At 40.3% G+C, this 24,468-nt stretch overlaps 2 protein-coding genes and 1 long non-coding RNA gene across 3 annotated transcripts; 1 reads left to right on the forward strand and 2 right to left on the reverse strand.

The window, feature by feature from the left end:
* Window positions 1-33: 33 nt before the first annotated feature.
* LOC111927177 (uncharacterized) lies at window positions 34-2,533 on the reverse strand. Its single transcript, XR_002863422.2, has 2 exons — window positions 2,188-2,533; window positions 34-949 (listed from the first exon to the last, which is right to left on the reverse strand). It is a non-coding gene; the product is annotated as an uncharacterized LOC111927177 (long non-coding RNA).
* On the forward strand, window positions 2,494-13,378 carry RWDD1 (RWD domain containing 1). Its single transcript, XM_086876867.1, has 7 exons — window positions 2,494-2,654; window positions 4,305-4,370; window positions 5,584-5,714; window positions 6,727-6,870; window positions 7,850-7,982; window positions 9,101-9,163; window positions 10,953-13,378. Exons 1-7 carry the CDS (start codon window positions 2,582-2,584, stop codon window positions 11,063-11,065), a joined length of 723 nt encoding a protein of 240 aa, XP_086732993.1. The 5' UTR covers window positions 2,494-2,581; the 3' UTR covers window positions 11,066-13,378.
* A 1,898-nt stretch (window positions 13,379-15,276) lies between these two features.
* ZUP1 (zinc finger containing ubiquitin peptidase 1) lies at window positions 15,277-24,431 on the reverse strand. The gene is made up of 9 exons (XM_086876870.1): window positions 24,137-24,431; window positions 22,511-22,627; window positions 21,429-21,538; window positions 20,561-20,729; window positions 18,818-19,006; window positions 18,344-18,512; window positions 17,546-17,697; window positions 16,991-17,208; window positions 15,277-15,989 (listed from the first exon to the last, which is right to left on the reverse strand). The coding sequence occupies exons 1-9, from the start codon at window positions 24,429-24,431 to the stop codon at window positions 15,942-15,944; spliced, it is 1,467 nt and encodes a 488-aa protein (XP_086732996.1). The 3' UTR covers window positions 15,277-15,941.
* Window positions 24,432-24,468: the final 37 nt, after the last annotated feature.

Consider the following 24,468-nt stretch of genomic DNA (forward strand, 5'->3'; position numbering starts at 1 on the left):
AGCAATTACTGTCAAGGGCAAAACAGACTCCGCTTGGAGAAATTAGTTTATTTTATTAGCAATGAAATCAGAGTGGGATAATGAGAACTAAACCTAAATCTTAAAGTACCTTCCCTCACCACCTTCCTTCTTCCTAAGCTCAATTCCACTCACAAATTTTATACCTCCTCCCCTCCAGGGGTGCAGGGGGTGTGAATGAATGGGGGTTGCAGTCAGTTCATCACATAATGTCTCTGCTGCTCCTTCCCCACTGGAGGGAGGGCTCCTCATGCTCTGCCCCTGCTCCATCATGGGTACTTCCTCCCAGGGGACAGTCCTCCACCGATTTCTCCAGTGCTGGTCCTTTACAGGAGCTGCAGTTGTTCATGAACTGCTCCAGTGTGGGTCCTTTCCACAGGGTGCAGCCCTTCAAGAATGACCTGTTCCAGGGGAGGTCCCCTCCAGGGTCACAGATGCTGCCAGCAAGCCTTTTGCAGTGTGGGCTCCTCTCTCCACAGGTCTTGCCAAGAGTCTTCTCCAGCATAGGCCCCCAGTGGGGTCACAGACTCCCACAGGCACCCACCTGCTCTGGTGTGAGTTACTCCAGGGGCTGCAGGGCACAGCTGCCTCACCATGGTTTGTACCACAGGTTGCAGGAAAATCTCTGTTCCAGGGCCTCTAGTGCCTGCTTCCCCTCCTTCCTGACTGAGCTTGGTGTCTGCAGAGCTGTTCCTCTCACTCCTCTCTCTGGCTGCAGTTTCTGTTGCTCAGGGTCTTTTTTTTCCCTTTTTAAATGTTATCCCAGAGGTGCTGCCACCGCTGCTGATGGTGCTCAGCCTGGGCCATGGGTGGGTCCATCTTGGAGCTGGCTGGCATCAGCTCTGTTGGACACAGAGAAAGCTTCTAGCAGCTTCTCACAGGCAGGAGCACCCCTGTAGTGCTCCTGCTACCAAAATCTGGCCATGCAAACCTAAAAAAGGTAATGGAACTGCACTGTTTATGTGAACTCCTTAGGAAACAAAGTATGTCTGGTAGTAAACACAACTTCTGATTTAATTTTTAAAATATTTCTTTTGTTTAAGATGGAACACTGTAATCTGGAACCCATGCAACTGATTTGTGTATCTGAAGGTTTTGATAGAAAACCCCTGTGCTGGTGTCTGGATCCTAATGATAAAAACCTGCTGTCTTTAGTCCATGTGAATTCTTTCCACTTGTATTGTTTTACAGTACTACTATAAAGTTAAGAGTAAGCTGTAAAATTATTTTTTTCTTTCTCAGATAATTTTTAAATAAGGCTTCATGATTTCTGATTTTGTCCTGATTACTATTTGCCCTGTCTTTTTTCATTATTTATATATGAAATAATACTATTTTCCCATTATTTTTCAGTATGTAATTTAAAATACTGAATGGAAATACTATCTGTCACTGTGAAGTTAGCCTGCCAAAATACTAACAGACCATCATTTTGTTAGCACATATTAATCCAGAGTACTACAGCTGTAGTATTTTAAGTGATTTGGTGTATTTCCCTTTACTCTTCGGGTCTTTGAAATATGCCACGGATTGGTAGTAAAGGCACAGCTTTCAAATTAATTCATGATTACAGACAAATCTGAGTTGGTAAGGTTGAATAAACTGTGCCTGCTACAACGAGCCATCTTACCCAAGAATCCACTTTGAATGCCAGTCTGAATTGAAACTGAAAATTTGAAAATTATTCTCTTTATGTCCATAGTAAAGATTTTCTGGAAACCCTGGGCTTATAAAACGTGTATGTGGGAAAACTGCCAGCCCTGGGGCCAGGAAGGTGATACACCTTAGAACTGCTCTGTGTCCCACGTACCCATCAGGGTCTGCTACTGTTTAACCCTCGACAGCCTTAAATTCATCCTGGCAGGAAACCTCGAAGCACAGCAGTTCCCAATACCGTCAGCCCTGGCGACTCCTATTCTGCACACACATCACGGTGATGCCACCGCTGTGATGGGGCTCCTGGAATCACGGTGAACATTTACCGGGACGTTTGCGGCTGCTGTTTAACTTCAAGCTGCAAACCACCAGCTGCATCAACTAAACTTCCAATTTCTGGCAGAAATGGCATTCAGCTGCTTTACGCAATACCTAGAGCATCGGGTTTGAATCCCCTTCAGTTTGCTGATCCCTGTAAATTTTCACAGGAAAACACCCACGAGCGAACCGTACCATCACGAGTCTGTGTGACACAGGGCGTGAGGACCCCAGCTCCGCCAGGGGCGGGGAGGCGGCGCGGCCATGCCAGCAGGATCCCTCCTGCAGGCCCCGGAGCTGAGCGCCAGGCAGCGAGAGCTGGCACTGACTGAGCAGCGAGCACCGCAATTGCGAAGGCGGCCGCGGATCAGCTCGGCCTCGCTCGCTCGCTCCTCCGTGGCTCCCTGCTGCGGCCCGGCCCGGCCCGGCCCGGCCCTGCCCAGCCAGCGGCGGCATCCCCGCCTATCGCGAGCGCGAGGCATGCTAGGAAGGGCCGGGACGGGCCGGGACAACGCAGGCGCGGGCGGCGGGCGGGGGTGGCGGCCTCGTCGCGGTGCGGGCGGCCCATGGCCGTGGGCGGCGGGCCACGATGACCGACTACAGCGAGGAGCAGCGCAACGAGCTGGAGGCGCTGGAGTCCATCTACCCGGACTCGTTCACGGGTGCGGGGCCGCGGCGGGGCCGCGCTCGCAGCCGGCGTGCGGGGGCGAGGAGCGGGAGGCCGCGGCGGGGCTGCCGCGGGTCCCGCGGGGGTTCCGAGCCGGGCGGCTTGGGAGGGTGCTCGGGATGTTGGTTCGCTTTCCCCGGCCCGGAAAAGCGAAGCGCTTGATGGCCCCTGTGGCCCGGTCGGTGGGCGCTGCCCCTGCCGCGTTTAGCGCTGTGGCACAGCAGCCAGCCCGGTCCCCTGTGCTGGAAGGATGCTCTTCGGAAAAGCCTTTCGAAAGATGCGGCCCTAGGTGGGAATCGCGGTGTTGGTTTGTGTGCCGACCGGTTTGCCTTTCCGGAAAAACACCCGGCACGGGGTGTTTTGAGGTGCCTAAAGATGCTGTTTCCTCCGTAAATGTATAGCCACTACTAAGTGCCTTACTCCATTGCAGGTGAAAAAAAGGCAGACTTTAATTCCCTGGTGCAGCATGTTATATTGCTGAAACTTTCATGTTGTGGGTACATTGGTTCATCAGTTTTTCAGGATTATCAATTTACTTTCAAACAATCAAAAGTATCTACCATGCCGGCTAATCCAACGTGATTTTTGGCATTCCATATCCAAAGAATATTTACAATGGAAAAATCGAGGGCATTTTCTGATTCATTCCTGCAAAGTGTCTACTCTGGCTAGAGTTCCACAGCATTTTACTTGGCAGTAACTTCACCACACAAACATTTGCCCAGTACAGTTGCCTGTTGCTGCAATCTGAAAATATTTTCAGGTCTTCGGTGTTATGTTAAAGATTACTTAAAGGTATATGAATTGGTCTCTGGTAACTGGGGATGCTGGATATCTGATATTGATAGTCATATTCTTTCATACAGCCTCTACTCTGTTGTGTACTCAGTTAATGTTCACTCATATAATGCTTTTATGCCCAAGAGAAGAATAAAGACTGTAGTTGTGCATCAGCAATTAGGCAAAATTCAGTTGATACTTCGAGAGCATGTACACTAATTTGGGCATAGGTTATTACAATGGTGCAGAGCAGTCCTTACATGAGGATGTGATCTGCTACCCACAATTGTACAAGGAGGCTTTTAGCCTGTGAAACACAGGTCGCAGCTCTTGCTGTGTTGTGTTGTCTGTCTTCTAGCTGCTGATTCACACACTTCCGTTCTAGTACGCTGCTTGGTTAGTGGCATTTCTTGCATTAGGCTGTTTTAAATATAGGTGCGGGCATACTGTAAAAATAGTCTGGGGTCAAGAGTGCACTGGATGCTCATCAGATTCATTTAGTGCAGTAAAGCAAATTAGCTTTGGTAGCTTTCTGCATGCAGTCAGTGCACTACCAGAAGTTGTTTTATTTGATTTGCACTTTCTGGAACAGTGAAACTTCCAGAAGAGAAAGTTTTCCAAAAGTGAAACCCTTTGGTATCATTTGATGTTGTATATGGTCTCATTCAAAGAGCACTTGAGGCATCACATCATATGAAATATAGCTGTTAATTGAAAAGCATTACATTAATAAGTTAAAAAGGCCCTTAACACTGTATCAAGAGCTTGCTTTCTTCATAAGTCATTGAGAAGTTCAGTTTTAGTGCTGTGAAGCAGTAATTGATTTAATGACTCTCCCTGACTCTTGTTTTTTTCCTTTGAACAGTATTGTCAGAAAAGCCAACAACTTTCACAATCACTGTGACATCTGAAGCTGGAGAAAATGATGAAAGTAAGTTGATCATGTCTTACTCAGAAACTTCTCCTATATATGTTTAATTCTATCACCAATAGCTATGTATACCTCCTCTTAGATCCTTATAGAGGCCTGATACAGCAGACATTCCTTAACAATTCTTTAGTTCAAGGATTTAGGTGATCCTTGTTTAGTTTGCAGAAATGTTATGCTCTCACTGCAGGGCTACTTTCTGCTGAATCTCAAAGGCTTTGTAGCGTAGTTTCAAAAGGTATGGGCTCCACTATCTTTGCAGTGACTTACAGACGTGTTATGAGGGGATTTTTTTTCTGGCAACTGTGTGTGTGCCAGCTATGTGGGAGAGTTGAGTCTGTATGCTTTGAATGTGCAGCCATTAAGGAACAGTTCCAGAGCAGAAGGCTGTGGGTCCCAAGTCCCAGTGTATTTGTTAACTACCAACAATTGCGTGGGCATGTTGTAAGCAAGCCTTACTCCAAGAAATCAGAAAGCTGCTATTCTGGATACTATAACAGAAGGAATAAACTGGTTCTGTGTTACTTAGTTTTAAAGGAGTAAGTCCTGCTTAGAGCAGGTGTCCATGTTGAACAGACTGCTGTGCTGCCAAGAACTGTGAGTCTGGAACTAAAGGAAAACTTCTCCCTGGTATTCTGGGAGGATGTCTAAAAGGAACTTGATTCTCTTTTGCCTTATTTCCATGTTACCCTGGTTCTGGGCAGCTTCAGATTGAATGCATTTTTCTTGGGCAGTCCTCTGATTAATAACTTCTACTGGACATATGATGTTTATCCACAGTGTGGAGCCCTGGAACCCAACACAGAGGTTGATACTTCAACTAGGCACACAGAATCTGAAGTGTTAGTATGCTGAGATTTTGTCTAGTTACTACAACACTGGCTATTTTCCAGCTTTAAGTAGAATATGAGGGAAATTACTGCTCTAGTACCTGTCATACCACAGAAGGTTTTTCAGTCTTCCTAAAGACCTTTCAGACATGAGTAGGTTTTAATAGTTTGTGCAAGTGTAAACTTTATCATCTTAATTTCTTTGAACTCTTGGGTTATGTTTAAATCTGTTCATATTGTTTTAACATCTGTGTAAGAAGACTGTTCCTTAAAGCCAGGAATATTTTGTATTCTATAATCGTTAGTATGTTAATGCAGTAGGAAAACATACAATTAAAGCTAAACAGAATTATCACCATAAGAACACGTGTTTCTTTACCTTGTAGCTGTCCAGACAACCCTTAAATTTACCTATAGAGAAAAATACCCTGATGAAACTCCGCTGTATGAAATTGTCTCACAGGAGAATCTTGATGATAATGATGTCATGGACATAATAAAACTGCTAGAGCAGCAGGTAAGGAAAATGGAATATCTTGGTACAGCTTGATGCAACTGCACACTTTGGCTGGAATTTCTCTCTCAAATCAGTTGTTTTTGGAGGTATGTGCTACTGATCTGAAACCTGTTCCCTAATATTGGGACTTACTTTGAAGTTTGGATTTGGTGAATGACACCACTGAGTTAGATACAGGGCTAATTCAGTGTGTGCAATAATAGAGAGTAATGAAATGGAAGTGCATGACGGCTCCCCCTCTTTTCCACTTCTAGCTTAAGGTGAATTTGTCTAACTCTGTGTGTGTATGTATATATATATGTAGTATTTGTGAAAATAAGCTGCCTCAGTTTCATTTGGAGATACTAAAAGATGCCACATTGATTCTTGATTCTCTTGGATAACATAACTGTTTGGGGGTGGATCTCCTCAACCTTTGGGATCAGGAAATCATCAAACCTTCATGAAGGAAGGAAGGAAGGAGGCACTTCTTTGGTTTCAGGAATTTCTGACAAGTCTTCACTGCCTTAAAATTGCCATAATATGTTTAGTGGGCATTTTTTTTAATTTTGAATTTACTTCATATAATGTTCCTTCTATCAGCTGATGTTTTTTTTTTTTATTTTCCTGGGAAACTGTCTCACTTCAAAGGAGCATGTAATAGAATTAAGGAATAAACTGTTCCAGGAGAAGAAAGGTTCTGAGTGACTTGTCTCTTATGATTTATGATATGCAAATTTTAGAGTTGTGTTTCTACTGTCGGCTTTGTTTTATTCATGAAAAAGCCTTTCAGAAGATGTCTATAATTTGTTAATAACCTGAACACAGTCATTCATCTTTGTGTTGTGCTGCATACCCATTTGGGGATAACTAACTGGATTAACTGGCCAGTTGAATTTGAATTTTACAGCGAGCTTTTGAGACTGGTGCAGAATATGTCAGCTGTGCCCTCTGCATTTGCACATCCTGCTTTCTAAAAACATGTTTATGCATTCAGGTTCTTCTGTTTGAAGTTGCCTTCTTTGTGTTGTAGGCAGAAGAAAATTTAGGAATGGTAATGATCTTCACTCTGGTCTCAGCAGTACAGGAGAAATTAAATGAAATAGTGGATCAAATAAAAACAAGAAGAGAAGAAGAGAAGAAACAGAAAGAGAGAGAAGCAGAAGAAGAAGAGAAAGTATGTAAAATAACGTTTTAAATGAAAAAGACTTTCAGCTTCTTTAAAATGCATTGGTTTGATGCAGGAGCAGTTCTCAGTTGTAGTGGGAAAGGAACAGCTATCCTAAAGATAATTTAATTGAAACTTAAGATTGTTTAATGAACTTAAGTGATCTTTTTTTCCCCTTTTGTCTTAAGCAGTCTTTTTAGAGTCTTAACTGCATGTTCACAGTCCCTTCTAGCATTACTTCCTAAGGCAGGGATTTTTCCCAAATGAAATCAGATTTGCTGTAGACAATTTTTTTGCTGGAAGAAGGGGGAGCAAGAGGGAATGGGGAGCAAAAAAGGTTAGTCATGCTGCACATGGGCTCCATGGTTTGAGGAAGGCTGTCTTCCTGGGTGGGCTGAGCAGATAGGGTGGAAGCAGGGACCAATCTTCAAGACTGGTTTGCCCTCTTGTAGAATAGTGCTACCATTCATGGATTAGGCTAAGTCCAACTAATGAGTTTTCATTCACTTCCTGAGAAATAGCTGGAGGGTGATGGGACCTGAAAGGTTCTGTATTTCTGAAAATTGGCAAAGAAATATCTGAGAAAAAATAATATTTTTTTTTTATCTGTTTCAGCAATATGAAAGGATTAATGTATTTTAATGGACAGTATTTCAGGGTAGATTGTACTTAAGGGTTGGTAAGAAGAACTGCCTACTTATAAATAACCGATATCAGTGGAGAGTTGTGAACTATTGCATGCTAGGTCCAAAAGGAGTATGCAAGGTTCTTCCATGAGAGTTTCCACCTCAGTATAGTTCTCTGAGGGGAAGAGTCCCATGACAAAAACCACAAGAATGCATTCTTTATATATTCTCAGGATTAGGATTAATTTCTCAGAATACTTCACAGTGCTTCTGAGTGTTGTAATTTAAATAATTAAGAGAATGCTTATCTTCACCTATAGCTTTGCAAGTTGTGTTTGCAGCCTTGTTTTCTATTCTTCCAGCAACGTTTTCATGGCACTCCTGTTACCATTGAGAATTTCCTTAACTGGAAAGCCAAGTTTGATGCAGAGCTTCTAGAAATAAAAAGGAAAAAGATGAAAGAAGAAGAGCAAGCGGGCAAAAATAAGCTAAGCGGTATGTTTTAGTACTGGTCATGAAATTTCTGCAGTGGTACCAGCCTATAATGACCAGTTTAAAAGTAATTTTTACACAGATGATAGGTCTTGGCATTCTGCTCCGTAGTCTGCATGGCTTAGCTTTGAAGTAGTCCTCCTGTGATGCTGGATCTACTTTTGACGTGATTACCTGAAAAAACGTAACCAGTGTGGCCATGCTGTATCACCATTCTGTTTTCTCCTCACTTCTGGCCAGTTTTGATGAAATTTGACAGAGATGGAAATTAAGTTTCATAAAAAGCTGTACAGGACCAGGGACACACTTGATTCCTCTCTGAAAGGTATGCATTTGGGAATCTGCAAAAATGAGATAACAGAAATCAGGCTTCTAGTTTTTCTGTTCTTTCAAGTGCTGTTATTATGTGCTGTTTTCCTCTATACAAATGTAGTCTTTAGAAGCTTCCCTTTACCAAACCAAAACCAGACGTATTCTTGGATGTCATTATTGTAATTCTGGTATTACCATGGACACCAACCAGTCTTGTTTGTGGAAGCTTTCATAAGCAGTGTAGATGAAAGACACGTGATTTATGTGGAATGAGTCCTGAGCTTTTCTTCCTGTTCCTCTCAGAAAGTCACTCTTCTGCGATGTTGCCTTCACAGCTCTGTGTGTGTGTGTGTGTGTAGGAGCTGGTGATTTGTGTAGATCCAAGTCTTTTTGAATGGGAGAATATATAAAAAAAGGTGGAGGAGCCAGCTGATTTCCTTCCCAGTTACCACAGAGGATCTCTTGTGGAATGCAAAATGAAGAGTAAAGCAGTAAGGACTGAACACAGGCTGTGGGTTGTAAATTTCTTGTATTGGGGGTTGTAAATGCCCCCCATATTAAAGTCTTAATAACATTACAGTGACCCATTTCACATGTAAGAGGAGGAAGCTTGTTGGCATGGATGAGTCATGGATGAATGAAAAAAAAAATCAGAATGGGGACCTTACAGAAATTAGCAGTTAAAAACATAAAAGACTGCTAGAATTGGTTGATTTGAAAAGACTAAAATACACATGCTGACTGTTGTTGCCTTAGGTTTATAGTTGCTTCAGAACTGTACTTGCTTATATATTGTTTTTTATTTCTAGGTAAACAGCTGTTTGAAATGGATCATAACCTTGACACCTCTGACATCCAGTTCTTGGAGGAAGGTAAATTTCTATTAGATTCCACAGCTGAAAGGCAGTGGCTTAAAATAGGTCAAATTTCCTAAGCAAAATCTGCATTATATTTCTGACTTAACACCTTACATCAGAATCACTTTGGAAGAACTTTCCAAGAAGTCCTGCTTTGCAGAGTGAACAGAAGTAATTTTAACTTTTCTCAAAACCAAAACCTTTTCAAGATGATAAAGTGTATTTATTTGCAGCCTTGTGCTTGAGTTGATCCGTATTTACATTGCTTCTGTTTAAATGATTGGACTGGGAGCAAAACAAAAAAAAAAAAAAAACCAAAAAAAAAAAGAAAAGCAAAAACAAAATTAAAAAAACCCCAACTCAGCCCTGATTTTTTTTTTTCCTAATAGCCAGCTTTCTAACCCCTGATTTCAACCCGTGATTTCAAGCACAGGTCTTGGACTTCTGTCACTTTTTCTCTGAGCCTGAACACTGATAGTAGACATCTTGCAGGCCAAAATAAATATTATTTGCTTCTGTGCAGCCCAGTTCTTTTTCATGGTTTCTGCAGATATGCCTGTTACCTTACCTAAAATACTGACCTGGTTCCAGATGAAAATTCTGTAAGCCTGTGCCAGAAAAATATTAAACTTGGAAAATCATTTGGAGATAAAGCATATAAAAGCATATATACTCACAGTAACATACCCTAGTTTAAAATACCTGAGTTTTGAGGTAAGACGGTTCTTTAATATAGCTGCATTATCTACTGGTATCACAAAACACAGGCAGAAGAGTCAAAATTCTTCTCTGCAAGTAACAATTAGAAAAAAAAAGTTTATGAATGTCAGTGGGTATAAACTTGAAATGGTAGTAATGGGGAAGTTTAGGGTTTTTTATAGGGAATTATTTAATCTTGTCTTCCTAGAAAATACCTAAAGTGGAGATGGTTTATTGATGGCACATTTGGCTGCCTCAAGGGAGGATCAGACCTCTACCTGGGCTCTGTGCCCAGATGATTTGGGATTAATGCATTAATTTGTAATCCTGTTGCTACTACTGCATTAATTTGTAATCCTGTTGCTACTGGTGATTAAAAACTCTTTATTGCTGCTTGCATTCTATCATAGAAGCAACAAGTTACCAAGTTTGTTTTAGTATTACAGTAGCATGTAGTACTAATTTTCAGAGGATAATGGCATTATCTCATATCGGTACCTTCAAGTCCGGTGAAGTGATAGGAACTTCATCTGGTGACCAGAAGATGTCACTGTTGATACATGAAAACAAAACAGCAGCCCTCAAGTTTTCTCCTTAGGTCAGCAGCATCTCTTTCAGAAGAAAATGTGAAAGTAGTCAAAGCTTTATCTTGCTTGTAAAATTTAAATCTGGAAGCAAATATATGTATGTCAGCATATGGTGTGTAAGGAATTTTTTATGAGCCCTGTGAATTTATCTCATTAGGATAGTAGTAATTATTCCAGCTCAGAGGTCCTGAGCTCCGGCTTTGGCTGTCCAGGGGAGAAAGAATCTCTGCTTCTGGCAAATGTAAACTCTAATTTCGTGCTCCCAATGAGCTCTGAGGTGCTGTATGACATTTCTCTTGACTGGGTTTTGATACAAAGAAAAAAACTTCAGCTGTAAAGAGATAAAATGTGGCATTTATTTTTCCATATCTATTTGGTGTATCAAAAGCCAAGTAAGTTAGCAGCTACCTACATTGAAGGTACATTGAATTCATTAATATGAAAAGGTCTTGTATGTTTTCTTGTTGTTAATGTTTTCCTTGTTTCATGAAAATAAAGTATGTTTCTATTCCTTACAGCTGGAAACAATGTGGAGGTTGATGAATCTTTATTCCAAGAAATGGATGATTTAGAGTTGGAGGATGAAGAGGATGACCCTGACTACAACCCTGTTAATTTAGATAGTGATTAGACTTATTTGAACTGATTCTGTCATCAGTATGGACATATGTAAGGAGAGAGGGGCAAGCAGGAAAGCCACAGCATCTGTGGTTTTAGTAATGTGTATCGTTTTTCTTTTTTCTTAATTTTTTTCCAAAGAAAAAAACAACATATTTTAAATCCAGGAGAATGGTCTTCTGATGACTTTCAGTATAAATAAATTTACTTCAATATTTCAAATGAAAAATTTGAGAAATACTGATCTGTCTGAAAACGCTTTTCTATTTTCTCTTATTTTTTTCCTCCGTACTTCTGTAATTGTCCTTTGAAGGGATGTGGCAACATGCAAGATGGGAAGATGTTACAGCAAGCACTAAACACACCTGCATCTGAATGCTGAGCAGCTGTTCTGCTGTCTTCCACCTGGGATAAACATGGGCAGCTTTGGTGAATAAAAGGGATCACATACTATGCAGGGTTTTTTTTTTTTTGTTTCTTCCTCCTGTGGAATTTTTTAATAATTCAAGTCAGTTCTGGTGCCCCAGTTTATCAGCTGTAGATAGACAGCACTAGGCACCTTTGTTGTATAGCCTTATTAAAGCCTAGTGGAAACCATTTCCATACAATTCAATTGTTTTTCCATAGTCATGAATAATATTTTCAAAATGGTGAATTCAGATCAGTAGGGGGAAAAAAAAATCAGAATGTGAAGTCCTCTTGAAGTTTGGTTGATTTGTTCAGAGAGGGCTTGGGTTTTTTTGAATGTGTGCCTCAATGAACTTCTATGAAAAATCAAAATCCACATTAGGAAGATGAGTTTGCTTTTGGCAGCGAACTGTGTCAAAACACTATGAGTGGAGTGCACATTACAGCAGCAGGATTTATAGAGTGCTCTATAGATTTGAATGTAACTGGTGTAGTTTCAGAGGCATTGTGTTGGCAGCCTGTGAAGGTTAGCACAGAATGCAGTAAAGCTACACATCAACTTGGGGATGTTGCCCATCCTTCAGAGTTGTTTCTGGAGCTAACAGCTGTTAGACTCTTACCACCTCCAAACAGCCCAAACACTGCAAGAACTGCAGTGTTTAAACATGCTGTGTTTGAAACTGCAGCGCTAGAAGGATGATGGTGTCAAAAGACAGCTTTCCAAATAGAGAGACAGGCACTTCAACGATTAAACACTGTGTGCTGAATTTTAAACACTGTTAGTAGACTGCCTTAACTGTGCCAGCTTCAATCTTTGAAGAGGGTTGCACTAAAATATCACATTGCTTAGAGGAATAATAAATTTATGGATTTTATTATTTGAAAATTCCATATTCAAGATGAGAAGTTTAATTATGAAAATAATTTAATGGTTATAGTATTCTCTGCTCATATCGCTCAAGAACATCTGTTTTAGATGACTTCCTTTAACCTGTTTTTTTTTTCCTTTTTTTTTCATTCAAGGTGAACAAATTTCTAGTAGATAGAAATAAGTGTTCAAGTACCCTGTAAATACTTTTATAAATTAACCATGTGCCTTTGTTCCTACTGTTGTCCCTATGTTCTTTTCAATTTTGGCTACTAAGAACTCTAGATAAGCAGCTGTGTCTCAATGACAATGCGTTATGTTTCAAAGCAATAAGCAGAATCTGTACTCCAACAGAGTTACCAGATACATTAAAAGGATTGTGAGCTAATGTGATATTAAATCTTGTCTTTTCCAAAGATACAGTTGGATTGAAAGCTTCATAGTTACTACATCCAGCTTCCTGTGTAATTGCTAGGATGCTTTAAAATGCTCTTCAGCACTGAACTTATTTCTGGCATGTCTCAACTCAGCTGCATAAAGCCCCATTTAATTCCTAAGGCTGCTTTCCATTTCCAGCTATGTATGTTTAAAACTGGTGGGTTTTTCATAAAATGAGTGAATTGGATCTCTCTAAATTTGGACCAAATCAAAGAATCGTGTAGTCTGTGCAAAGGTGGTAATTAGAAAATTTTCCAAGTGGATCACTGATAAGTCATCTGCATATGAAAAGAAGTTTCTCATGAATTATATTTCTAGAATTTTGAAATTTTCTAGTCTGTTTTCACACTAGCATATTTATTGGTTTTCATGCAGAGAATGTATAGCTTAAAAATGTTGAAATTATGTAAAACAAGTTAAAATGTGAAAATGTGTTTTTGCTGTTATATTTCAAAGCAGAGGAAATAATAAGGCTTGAAGTGACAAAAAAATTTCATAAAGTCTGTTCCTCCAGGTCTTTGGAAGAAGTTTTAGTGACTCAGTCTGAACTGCAGATTTGTTTAGCTTTGTTAGCAATTAACATCTGTGAAATAAAAGGGAATTTGACTGAGAGTAAGCCTGGCTGTGTGTGTTAGTTTACTGAAGTGAATGGAGAGAAGGGGTGTTTTTCTGGAAAAAGTTTAGCTGGGATATTTAAATTTGCTTATGCACTTTGGATTAGATTGAAAACTAATTATTAATTGAATAAAATCCCATTTATAAACTTCGACAAAATTACAGTAATTTAAAATCCTGGTGCTGACAACCTTTTTTGTATATTGCTTTTAACTCCTCAGTCCAAAGCATGCACTGTAATGCATGGAGGCAATAGTGAGTTGCAACACTGCGCCTTGACCAGAATAAATTTAGTTTTGAACAGGCTGAGTGTTTTGAATAGAGCTCTCTTAAAAATCAGAGCATGGTGCTTACCACATCAAAATGCTGTAAAATCTCAAGCATACTGCAAAGCCTAGGATTTTGTATCCAAATTATGATTGCAGTTGGGATTGGCATCTGTTGGGAGTTGGGTGTCCTTCCTTTTGTTCCATCTCATCCACCCGCTAGCTGTGGGGAAACCTTTGATGGTACTTGGTGGGTGCTTGAGAAAAACAGGGACTTTAGCTGGGCCCAGGGGGGAGGGAGAGTGGGGCAGCTGGGGCTGACTGGTTTCTTGGGCTGGATAGCGAGACTCTCTCGGAGCTGTTGCGGCTTGGAGAAGGGAATTTTGCCACCACCCACATGGAGCTGCTGCTTCTCCTTCTCCCCTCTTTGTTGGTGGCCTCGCACCCCCTGTCCTGCCGGGATGTGTGGCAGTGCCAGGCACCGCCACGGAGCTGCTGATCCACCTCATCCACCGGCCCAGGATCTCAGCTCATCCCTGCTGTTCCACCTCAGCCACCAGCCCAGGATCTCAGCTCATCCCTGCTGTTCCAGCTGAGTGTTCCTCAGAGCCCTGCAGGAGCACCGGGACTGACTGCCCGAGGGGGTTTGTGAAAACAAAGCCTCTCCTCCATCCCTTCCCATCTCAGCCGAGAAAGCTGTCACGGGGTCCCTGCTTCTGTGTTCTTGCTGTAGTTATTGTTGTTTGTTTGCCTTGTTACACATACAAGTAAAGAACTGTTATTCCTATCCCCAGATCTCTGCCAGAGAGCCCCTTGATTTCAAAATTACAGTAATTTGGAGGGAAGGGGTTTTCATTCCAAGAGAGGTTCCTGCCCTCCCTAGCAGACACCTGTCTTCCAAAGCAAGACAGCAGCTCTGCTTTTCTTTCCTTCCTTCCATCTGTTTGACACCTGCCGCATAGAACAGGGTTAATAAGGGAGCTGACAGTCCTCCAATGCCCAGGAACTCTTTCCTAGTCTGAGCCCCTCTAGTGTCCTAAATATCTAAAACTTCCAAAGCTTACAGGCCACTGAAATGAATGCATTTTCATAACTTTTTTTTTTTAATTTAATGCATATTTCAGGAAAATCAGTGACTTATGGATTTTAATATCTGTGCACGTCCACATGTTTCACTGCTTCCAAAAATGACAAGCTCTTATTGCCAGAACACATGAAACACAAGAGGTGACTGGTAAGGCTCTTACACCTGTATTTAGGTGTCAACATAAAGAGTCTAAAGGAAAGGGATGTATCTAAATTCCAGTTAAAACAGGTGGATGCACGATACAGCTGGTAAAGCAAAAACAGCCTTTGCTACCTGCAACACACTTCACCATCCCTCCCAGCCTTCAGCTCCCCTCCTGGAGGGGCAGGGCTCTTACATTCAACAGAGTAGCATGTCCTAGGTATGGGTGCCTCAAACACCCATGATACTTGTTTCAGCAGACAGCTCCAATCTCTTAAATGGCCTTAACCCTGCACAACAGAGGCACTAGTCAAAAGGCAGTGTCTTTTTTGGGATATACATGATAAAACACACGAAAAAGAGAAATTTTTAAAGAAATGATGAAGTGAAGATGGAATAAACACTTTTAAAAAATATATTGATTTTATTTATTCATGGTACAAAAGGAATATTTTCTTCCTCTACCCCAAAAGATTCTCTTGCACAACACCTAAAGCACACACACTCTATTTTGGAAACGCTTTCTTAGACCTCTTAGCCAATGCCAACACTGGTCCTAAGCACATCTGTTTAAGTGATACATCTAGGGAAGCCAACTAATTGGAAACAAGTTTACTAGTAAAGAAATCCCTGGTGGAAGAAACTGAATCATGAAGAAATAGAGGCACATAATCAGTCACAGTGGCAGCATAAACACATTTACAGATGTGGACCAGGAACTCCAATGAAGTAGCTCCATAGTATCTTTATCCACTGCTCATTAACAACAGTGATGACATTTGCTACAAGACAGTATATGTTGCTAATTCTAAGCAACTAAGAAAATAACAAAGTTTCTAGTAAGACAAGGACCGCAATACTTCAGAGGTACGTTTGTATCAGGAAGCAGAAGTTTTGAAAGGAACACAAAACCTACAGGTTTACTCCAGTGTTGTGCTTCTCCAGAGCTCCCAAGTATTTATGGAGACATAGTTTAAGTCTAAAAATTGTTGATTTAGGCTCCACAGTCCAGCAGTTTACTGTTTTGCACCCAGCAAGTTCCAGAAGCAGGTTACAAAGGTATCCTTTAAGGAATCTTCTCTGATGTTAAGACCTGAGAAGCACAGCAGCGAGCCTAAAAATAGGTGGGAAGAGAGGAAAAGAAAATACTTTCATGAACAAAACCAGCACTTCAAAGAGCTTCTTCTAAATTAGTAGTTTAGTAATCTTAATGAGCATTAGGCATTACATTTCATCTTAATGAAATGAGAGCTTCCAAGACAACATTCTGAACAACTGAAATTTTTAAATACAAATCAAATTTTTGAAAAGAAAAAAGTGGCAAATCAAAATCAAACCTAAACAATACTTTTTTTACACTGTGTCCTAAATTTTAAGGCTTTTCTCAGTAGGAGGAGAATATGGCCATGTTTCACTGATATTTCTGACATGTTCAGGGCCAAAGAACACTTAAGACAATACCTCATTTCAACATACACAATAAATACAGCAAAGCAAGTGATTCAGTCACCAGTTATTTCATAGTTTGAATAAAAGTGTGCCCTGAAGCCTGTACATGCTGAACAGCGCTGGTAAGACACCACAGAATTGGAACATTGGTCCTCCAAATCAATTGAAGAAAGAAAAAGCTTAAGAAATAAAAACCACATTTGACAACCTGCTGAAAATTTGTAAGGTCATAAAAAAGGTAAAATGCCCCAAAGTCAAACACATGGATAGGATTTATAAAAATTTCAACAGCTCAAATCTCTGAATGTAATTTTGCATTATGAGTGTAAGTATCTTACATGCTCACACAGTCAGTTATTCATGAGAAAACACTTTATGGAAATGGAAAGTTTAAAAAAGCCTAATTTATATCTGCAAATGGCTGAAAGCTTCATATAGGACCTAGAAGTTGTCAGTTGCATCAAGGTGGCATCCATTTATATGCAAAATGTTTTTGGTTTTGATATCCTGTGATTATATGAGCAGAAGGTGGAAGAAAAACAAGATCAAGGAAAGTGAAAAGATGCAAAAAATCCACCATGCAACCATATATGCATATGCATTTAAAGAAGAGATGCAGATGGTCTTAAATTTTCACAAACAGAAACTGTTTTCTGAGATACTTACAGCTTTCTCTTCCAAAGAGAGCACCCCATCTACAGCCACTATCTGGTATTGCTTTTCTTTTAGGCTACCCACAAATTTCCGAAGTAGTCTGAGACCAGTTCCATCATTTTGTTTCAGCAGTTTCTGCATTTGTTGGGAAGAACATCCTGGGTCAAACAGTAGTAAACATAAGCTTTTGTTCTTCTTCTCCTCTATTCCAACAACAGTACGACTATGACCTAATATCAAAATAAGATTTTCAGTAGTTTAGAAACACATAAATCCCATTTACTACCTTGTAATGTATGACTGATTTGCAGATCAAGGAAGGCATTACTTGAAATTTAAGGAGATAGTTATAAGAGTATATGTCAAAAAGTTGAGATCCCAATCACATTCAGCTCTTCTATCCAATAGAAATACAAATCTTAATGTTGCTCTTACTAAATAGGAAAATTATGGGAAATAAAACCACACCTTCAATTCAATGAAATGACTAAAAAATGCTGCTCTGAACTGCAGTACATATAAAGAAAGATAGATAATGGTAAGAACCCAGCATATTGTGACACTCACCTTGATGTTGCAAGTAAATAGGTGGTTTGGAAGTACACACCACCTTTGCACCACCTTCACTATCTGTAGAATAGTAGTGCAAAATCCACTCAAACAAGCGAGGGTGTGTACCCACAGGGCCAGTGGGCTTGTGAAAGTCAATGATTTGGCACCTACAAAACATTGAGAATCAAAACAACACTAAAGTTTCAAGCAGGTTGCTTGTTAAAACAATTTTTTCATCTCTGGGTCCCTGCTTCCTGCACCCTGTGGTCTTTACTACTTTTTTATTTTCTAATGCAGGAGTACAGGCCACATAATTACAAAGCAATGAAACATATACTGTCACAAACTAGAAAATTTATTACATAAGAAAGAAGTGCTCTACTCTGTTCAGTCTAACAAGAACTTGTGAAACTTGCAAAAATTAATGTTACATTTTTTTGTATGTGATACATGTACACTAGAGAATCCAATTGAAAGCCACAGAAAATAGATTAAATTCAGATTCTTCTTGAGAAGAAACTTCCAGAGAAACAAAGTTTTCAATCAGTGCTTTAATTTATGCATATGTGGCGTAATTCTTCATCAAGTCTCCATGATCTAAGCAGTTACTCAATTTATGTACTTCCTATAAGTAGTTATAATTGTAAGTGGTTACACAGCTTCATGCTGCACTAAATCATATCTGTTTATATATGGTTAAATTTAGTCACTAGGGTGGCTTTGTCATCACACAGTTGGGGATGCTAACCTTTGAAGGTACAGTGCTTAAATCGGCAATTAAAAATAACAATCACAACAAAAAGCAATATTTACTTTATCCTGAGACTGGTTAACAGTGAATAAATTTCACATGCTCCTATCCATGCTTTGGAACCATGTAATCTGTTGTTGAAGTGAGATGCCCCCTGAGGATCAAAACCTTCTCTCCAGGCATCTTCAATCATGGACTGAATCTTTGGGATACTAGGAATTAGTGTAGTATCTGGAACAGAAAAGCTTTTGAATTGTTACAGTGACTGAAATAGTCAATTAAAAATATTCAGCTTCTTTTATAACAAGCAGTTGATGTTACAAAGATGCATCAAAGAAACAAAGGGTAAAACTTCAACCACATCATTTCTTGACAGTATTCACCTCTGACTCTTTCACAGCAAGTGGAAGTGGTATAACAACCATTTAATAGGTATCATTGACCTTGTAAGACTTGCTGTGTAAATGAAAAGGCAAAACATCAGTCAGCAGGCCGTCATCCAAGGCATGTGGAACAAACAGCATTTTGTTTAATACCTCTCAGGCAGTCATTGTAGAAGCTGTTTTGCAACAGTGAGGAAAGGAGCATTTGGAAATTCCTGTATCCACAACCCCAGCCTCTGTCGCCCAAAGATGAGTGGAAGTGATCTACTCCTGCTGAAAGCCACACATGCCTCACATCTTTGTTCTCATTCTGATAGTACTTGCACAATGCTTCAATGACTCCTAAAGGAAGACAAACCATAAAGTTTATGAGCTACTAAATTTACCAAAAGATTCCTTCCTCAACTTGGAACAGATACAGATGAAGACAATTTATTTTAAGATTTCATTACATTTAGAGCCCAAATCACAAAAGCAGTGGATATTGCCCCAATTTAATTTCAGTGGTCCCTATTTTGATGAATTCATGTACTATGAAGTTTTCAAAACAAAATTATTTTTTCACTTTTGCTACACAATTACTATTGAAAATTAAACAGCCTGGACTAAATTATAAACTGTGATAGCTAAAGGAACTATTACAGTGATACAGAAAAAGTAAGTCACAAATAAAGCATTCCTATGCCTCTGCTACCTCCATTACAGCTTTATAAAAACACGACAATACTTATGCTTACTATGTAAACCTTTTATTCCCACCAAATTATTTTCCCTGGAGAAACTAAGAGGGGAAGGAAAAAAAAAAAAAAGGAATGGCAGCAATGGCACAGAACTTGAGAATTATTGCAAATATTTTTAAATAATCCTCCTGCAGGATATTCCAAGTTCTCCTTTGTTACAGGAAAGAAAATGCTTTGTAATGCTCTCTTCAATTCATATATGTAAATCCTCAAAGCCCTTTTATCGTCATGCTGTTGTGAAGAGAATCATTCCATAGTCACCATAAATTATTTTCTAACAACTTCTCTGAAATCTAAACCATTACCAAGAATGAAAACTTTAAATGTGTTATTTCCATGCAATCCATTTGACAGAAGAAATTTTATTTTCTTGGTTTTCAAGAACTAAGTGGATATTTTGTAAGCCAGAATCACTAGCAATAGGCTCTAAGACCTTTGAATTGTGGTCTTGGAAAGTAAAGACAAGGGAGCCTTTTGAAAGGGACACAAAGACCCACCTACCCTGTGTTTCTGCATCAACTATAAAGCATTTAAAAGACAATGTATCAAGTAGATGTCTACTCCTCACAGTCCTCTCTTGGGCTTTGTATTCAGGTGAACACTGTGCTTACCTGCCACCACCTTACACAATATAGCCATTAACAGAAACACAAGACAAAAAGCTGCTATAAATTTGAACAGCTACACTGGATTAGGAGCCAATGAGTACTAAGTATTAAACAAGCACAGAGTCAAGGGCAACCAGCTTGTAATAAGACACTTGCATCTTCAATATATATAATACACGTATTTGTGCCCATAACCTGACAACTTGGTTCCAAGTTCCACAGCAAAAAAAAAACCAAAACAAAAAACCAAACAAACAACCCCCCAATAAAAACAAACAAAAACAAACAAACAAAAAAAAAACCCCAAAACAACAAAAAAACATAAAAGCATCCTGCGAGTTAGAACATAGATTAAAATTATACCAAGATTAAATTTCCTTATTACTTTAGGACTATAACAATTTGGATAGATCTAGAAAATAATGTTTAGAATGAGGACACGACCAATACTAAACAATGAATTACATGTTTTGTTAAAGACTGCTTTGATCACTACAATCTAAGGTCTAGAAAGTATAGTTTTGGTTGTATAATTTCAGCAACTTTACCTGATGTCTTTGTTTTGCCATCATCTATACCAGAAGCCAAACTTTCCAGCATGTCAGCTTTTCTCTTATGATATTCAAAGGGCTGCATCCTTCCTCTATCAACTTCTCTTTCCATATTCTTTAGAAATTGCTGCTTGAAGCCACCAGAATTATCCAAGCCATACTGTCTCTGTTAGGTATGGAATGTGCATTACTTAAATCACATTCTAAAATTCACCTTTCGTCCATGCAGTTTCTCAATATCACTATCAGTAACTTTGAAAAATTGTGAGACATAAAAATTTCAGAATTACAATTATTTTAGAGCTGAAGACCAACTCCATTCCTGAACATGAACGTGGGACTAGGAAAGCCACACCTGGAAGAGCAGACATATCCCTCTGTTCCCTCTTGGCAGAGCCATTGGCACAGAGGCAGTCTGGCAAGGAGGTAGTGAGAGTGGGAAGTGAGTCATCAGGGCTGTGAGATGGGAGACAGAGGGAAGCAGGACCTGGAACAGGTGATGGTATTCCAGTAAAGGACAGCCAGGATGCTCAGAGCCTTCGGCACTTTGGCAGGGAATATGCTCCAAGCTGCACTTCAAGGCAGAGCACTAGAGCTGGCTGGAACACAGGCAGCAGGTGTGCTGGGAGAGTAGAAAAGCAAGCACGGGGAGAAGCCAGCCCTATCCTGAGCCAGCACCAGTCAAAGGTGTAAAGCCAAGTAGCTCAACGCTGCCATGTCCAACACTCTGCCAGGATCAGCATTGCCGAGAGACTGAATTTGCTTCCAACCCATCCCTGCCATTCCAGGACATTACAATTCCAAGATACTCAGCTTCTAAAGGCACAACAGGTTTTATGTTTACCATTTACAAACCAGAGCGTACCTGCAGCTTTTTAAATTCTTCATTCTCTCGCTTCTCTTCTTCTGATCTCTGCCGTTCATCTTCTTCAGTTTGGAGTTGCTGAGCCAGTTCTAGATCTCCAATGTTTCCACCTATTCCAGAACAACATTCTAAAGTGAGGGGACCTTTTAGGAGGTTAGTAATGCTTTGAGGGATCATTTGTTTAATTTTTAAAGACTCCTTTTAAGCCAACATGTGTAAACAAAATTGGGCATTAATTTTAGGAGACGCATACCACATTATTTTGAGCTATTAGCAACGAATGCTGAACAGGACTGACTGCATTCAGTCTACCAAGACTCAGACTCTTGACTTGGAAAAAGTTTATGCAGTTACTGGAGCAACTACTTGGCAAATAATGCATATACCTGTACCACTGAGAAAACAGCTTTTGTTTACCGTGTTTCACTTCACTGTCAGCAAAATGTCACAGTTGCTTTAATACGACTTACTAGCATCTAAGACCATTGATAGCAGTCTCATAAGGAAGTGACAAAAATATATAGGGAACTGAATAAGGAATCTCTAAGATTCTGTTAGCCATGTTGTAAAATAAAATTAATTTAGATCTTTTTACTTTAACAATACAATTAATGAATGAGCAAAGTATTTGCAGAAATGAATTGAGAAAAACAATGGAGTTTTCATAAGCTATAAATTCTCAACTCATCATAGTGGAACATGACACTGTAGACTCCACTTATGTAACCCTTCTATAGAGCTAGAAAACCAAATATATAATACTGATGCCTTTTAAGCATTTTTTGCTCCAGGTTTTTTTTTGGCTAACATGTAGTTCACTTACTTAGCAATCATGCATAGACAAAGATTTCTTTATGTCATGGGGTAGCGACATGGTTACGACACTTTATTAGTGTGGTAATTAAGTAGAGCACTTGGACAAGTGATAGGATCTTAGCCATGTTAATTTCATTATACATGTGTCCAAGTTTCTTTTAAATACAGAAATATTTATTTTAAATTTTATCTGAGATTCTACACTACAACACGCAAATATTTGCAAATGCTTCCAAGTATTATCAAGCCCATACCCTTGCATATACCTTCTGAAAAGTTATGTTCCTCTAAGTGTAAATCCACATGTTCTTCAAGAATCTGAATGTTTGTACAGGTAAGACTGCACATAGGACATTCATATAGCTGTTCACCATTTCCTGTGTCTGAAAAAGAAACACAGTTTTCTGATGAATGCAATTCCTGAGATTTTTTGCTAGAACCATGCCCTGATATACCATCTAAGACAAATACACAGTAACGAAGTTTGTGTTGCCACTGAAATTCCCCAGTGAAAGGCAGCAATTTCTAAACAGCTGTTACAAATTCTTAAGTGGTGAAGAGAGTATCTAATTACACAAAAAATTTAAGACATTTTCATTCTTTCGATTAAGTTTTGCGCCATTTAACTTACAGATTACAATTTGCTATGATAATATCTGTATCAAGAAATGCTTAGTCTGAAATATCAAACCATTAAGAAGATGTGTTCTGCAAACAGAAAAATTCAGTATTCCTGTAATAACACAGCAGTTATTGGGCTGGAAGAATAAAAGTGCTGTCTTTCTTATTTTGTTGGTCATCCCGCATTTCTTCAAATAAATGTTCTTTCTTCAGTTTTATGATTATTATTGAGGGTACCATGTAATATAGGTGAAGCTCAAAAAGATTTCTGGAAATCATCTAGTCCCCTGTAGAATGCTCACATTAAATAGATTAAGTGACACACAGCTTTTCCCAGTATTTTTTTTCAATAATTCCAAGTACAGACTCTTCTCAAACTCCCCAGAGGAATGTGTTCTAGTGTTTAACCACTCTCACAGTAAAAAGAAGTGTTCTTGCATTTAAATGGCATTCTTCATATTTTGACTTGTGCCCACTGCCAGTTGTTCTGCCACTGGGAACCACATACAAGTGCCTGACTCCATCTTTCATGCTCTCCTCGAGTCTCCAGATTTTATCTGCACCTTCCCCAGTTCACAAAACACAAGAGCTGATATCCTGTGTTAGCAGTTTCTCGAAGGCATTTGTCCCAGCTAAATGTTTACGACTGGTTGGAGGAAAACTTGCTGGTATAATCATCTAAATTCACCAGAACCATTTAACGTAAAACTGCAAAATACAGTTTTCTGAAAATATAGTTTTCAGAAACGTGTTAAATACATAAAAAAACCAAAACACCTTAATACAACTATTTTTAAAGCAGAAACTGGCATACAGGCAAGTAAATTATTCAAGCTCTGCATTATCTGCACACATGGAAATAAAATGCTGCTCAATGCTACGACCTGGGGGTGGGTGTGTTCTCGTTGGGGGTGGGGGGTGGTTAAGGAAAACATTTTAATCACAGATTATGCAGTGTGGTTGACTGCACTGGCACATTTTGTATCCTAACCATCGTTTATCTAGTCCGTATATGTAACTTATTACATCACAAACGCGGTCCTCTAAGACTGTTACCCACTAGCAGAGACACCACCGTTAAGCTTCTGAAACAACTATCAGCATTCGGCCAGTTAGGTGAAATAAAATTCTGACCACGCCTGAAGTAAACTACAGTATCTAAACATACAACCACTTCCTTCGCTCCAACTTTATCCCCCGGCCGGTTCTCCGCTGCCACCCCCGATCCCCGCGGAGAACTCCCTGCCTCCCTCCTCCCCGCCGCCGCTCACCCGTGCCCGGGGCGCCCAGCAGGTGCCCGTGCCGCGCCCTGACGTGCTCCTCCAGCTCCCGCCCCGCCGCCTCCCCGCAGAACGGGCACTCGGGCGGTGCCCCGGGGCTGCGGGAGCCCGGCGGGCCCGGCTCCGGGCGGGCCGTCTCCGTCTGCCGCCGGAGCTCATCGCAGCCCTCGGCGGCGTTGCAGACCGGGCAGCGGAGCTGGCGGCGGCACAGGGAGGGGCGCCGCAGGTGCCGCCTGCCCGCCGCCTCAGAGGGCAGCGCCTGCCCGCACACATCGCACAGCACCATCGTGGAGCCGGGTCCCGCTCCCCGCCTTCCCGCCCCG

This window comes from Cyanistes caeruleus, chromosome 2 (genome assembly GCF_971803275.1).
Source record: "Cyanistes caeruleus chromosome 2, bCyaCae1.hap1.1, whole genome shotgun sequence".
Lineage (NCBI taxonomy): Eukaryota > Metazoa > Chordata > Aves > Passeriformes > Paridae > Cyanistes > Cyanistes caeruleus.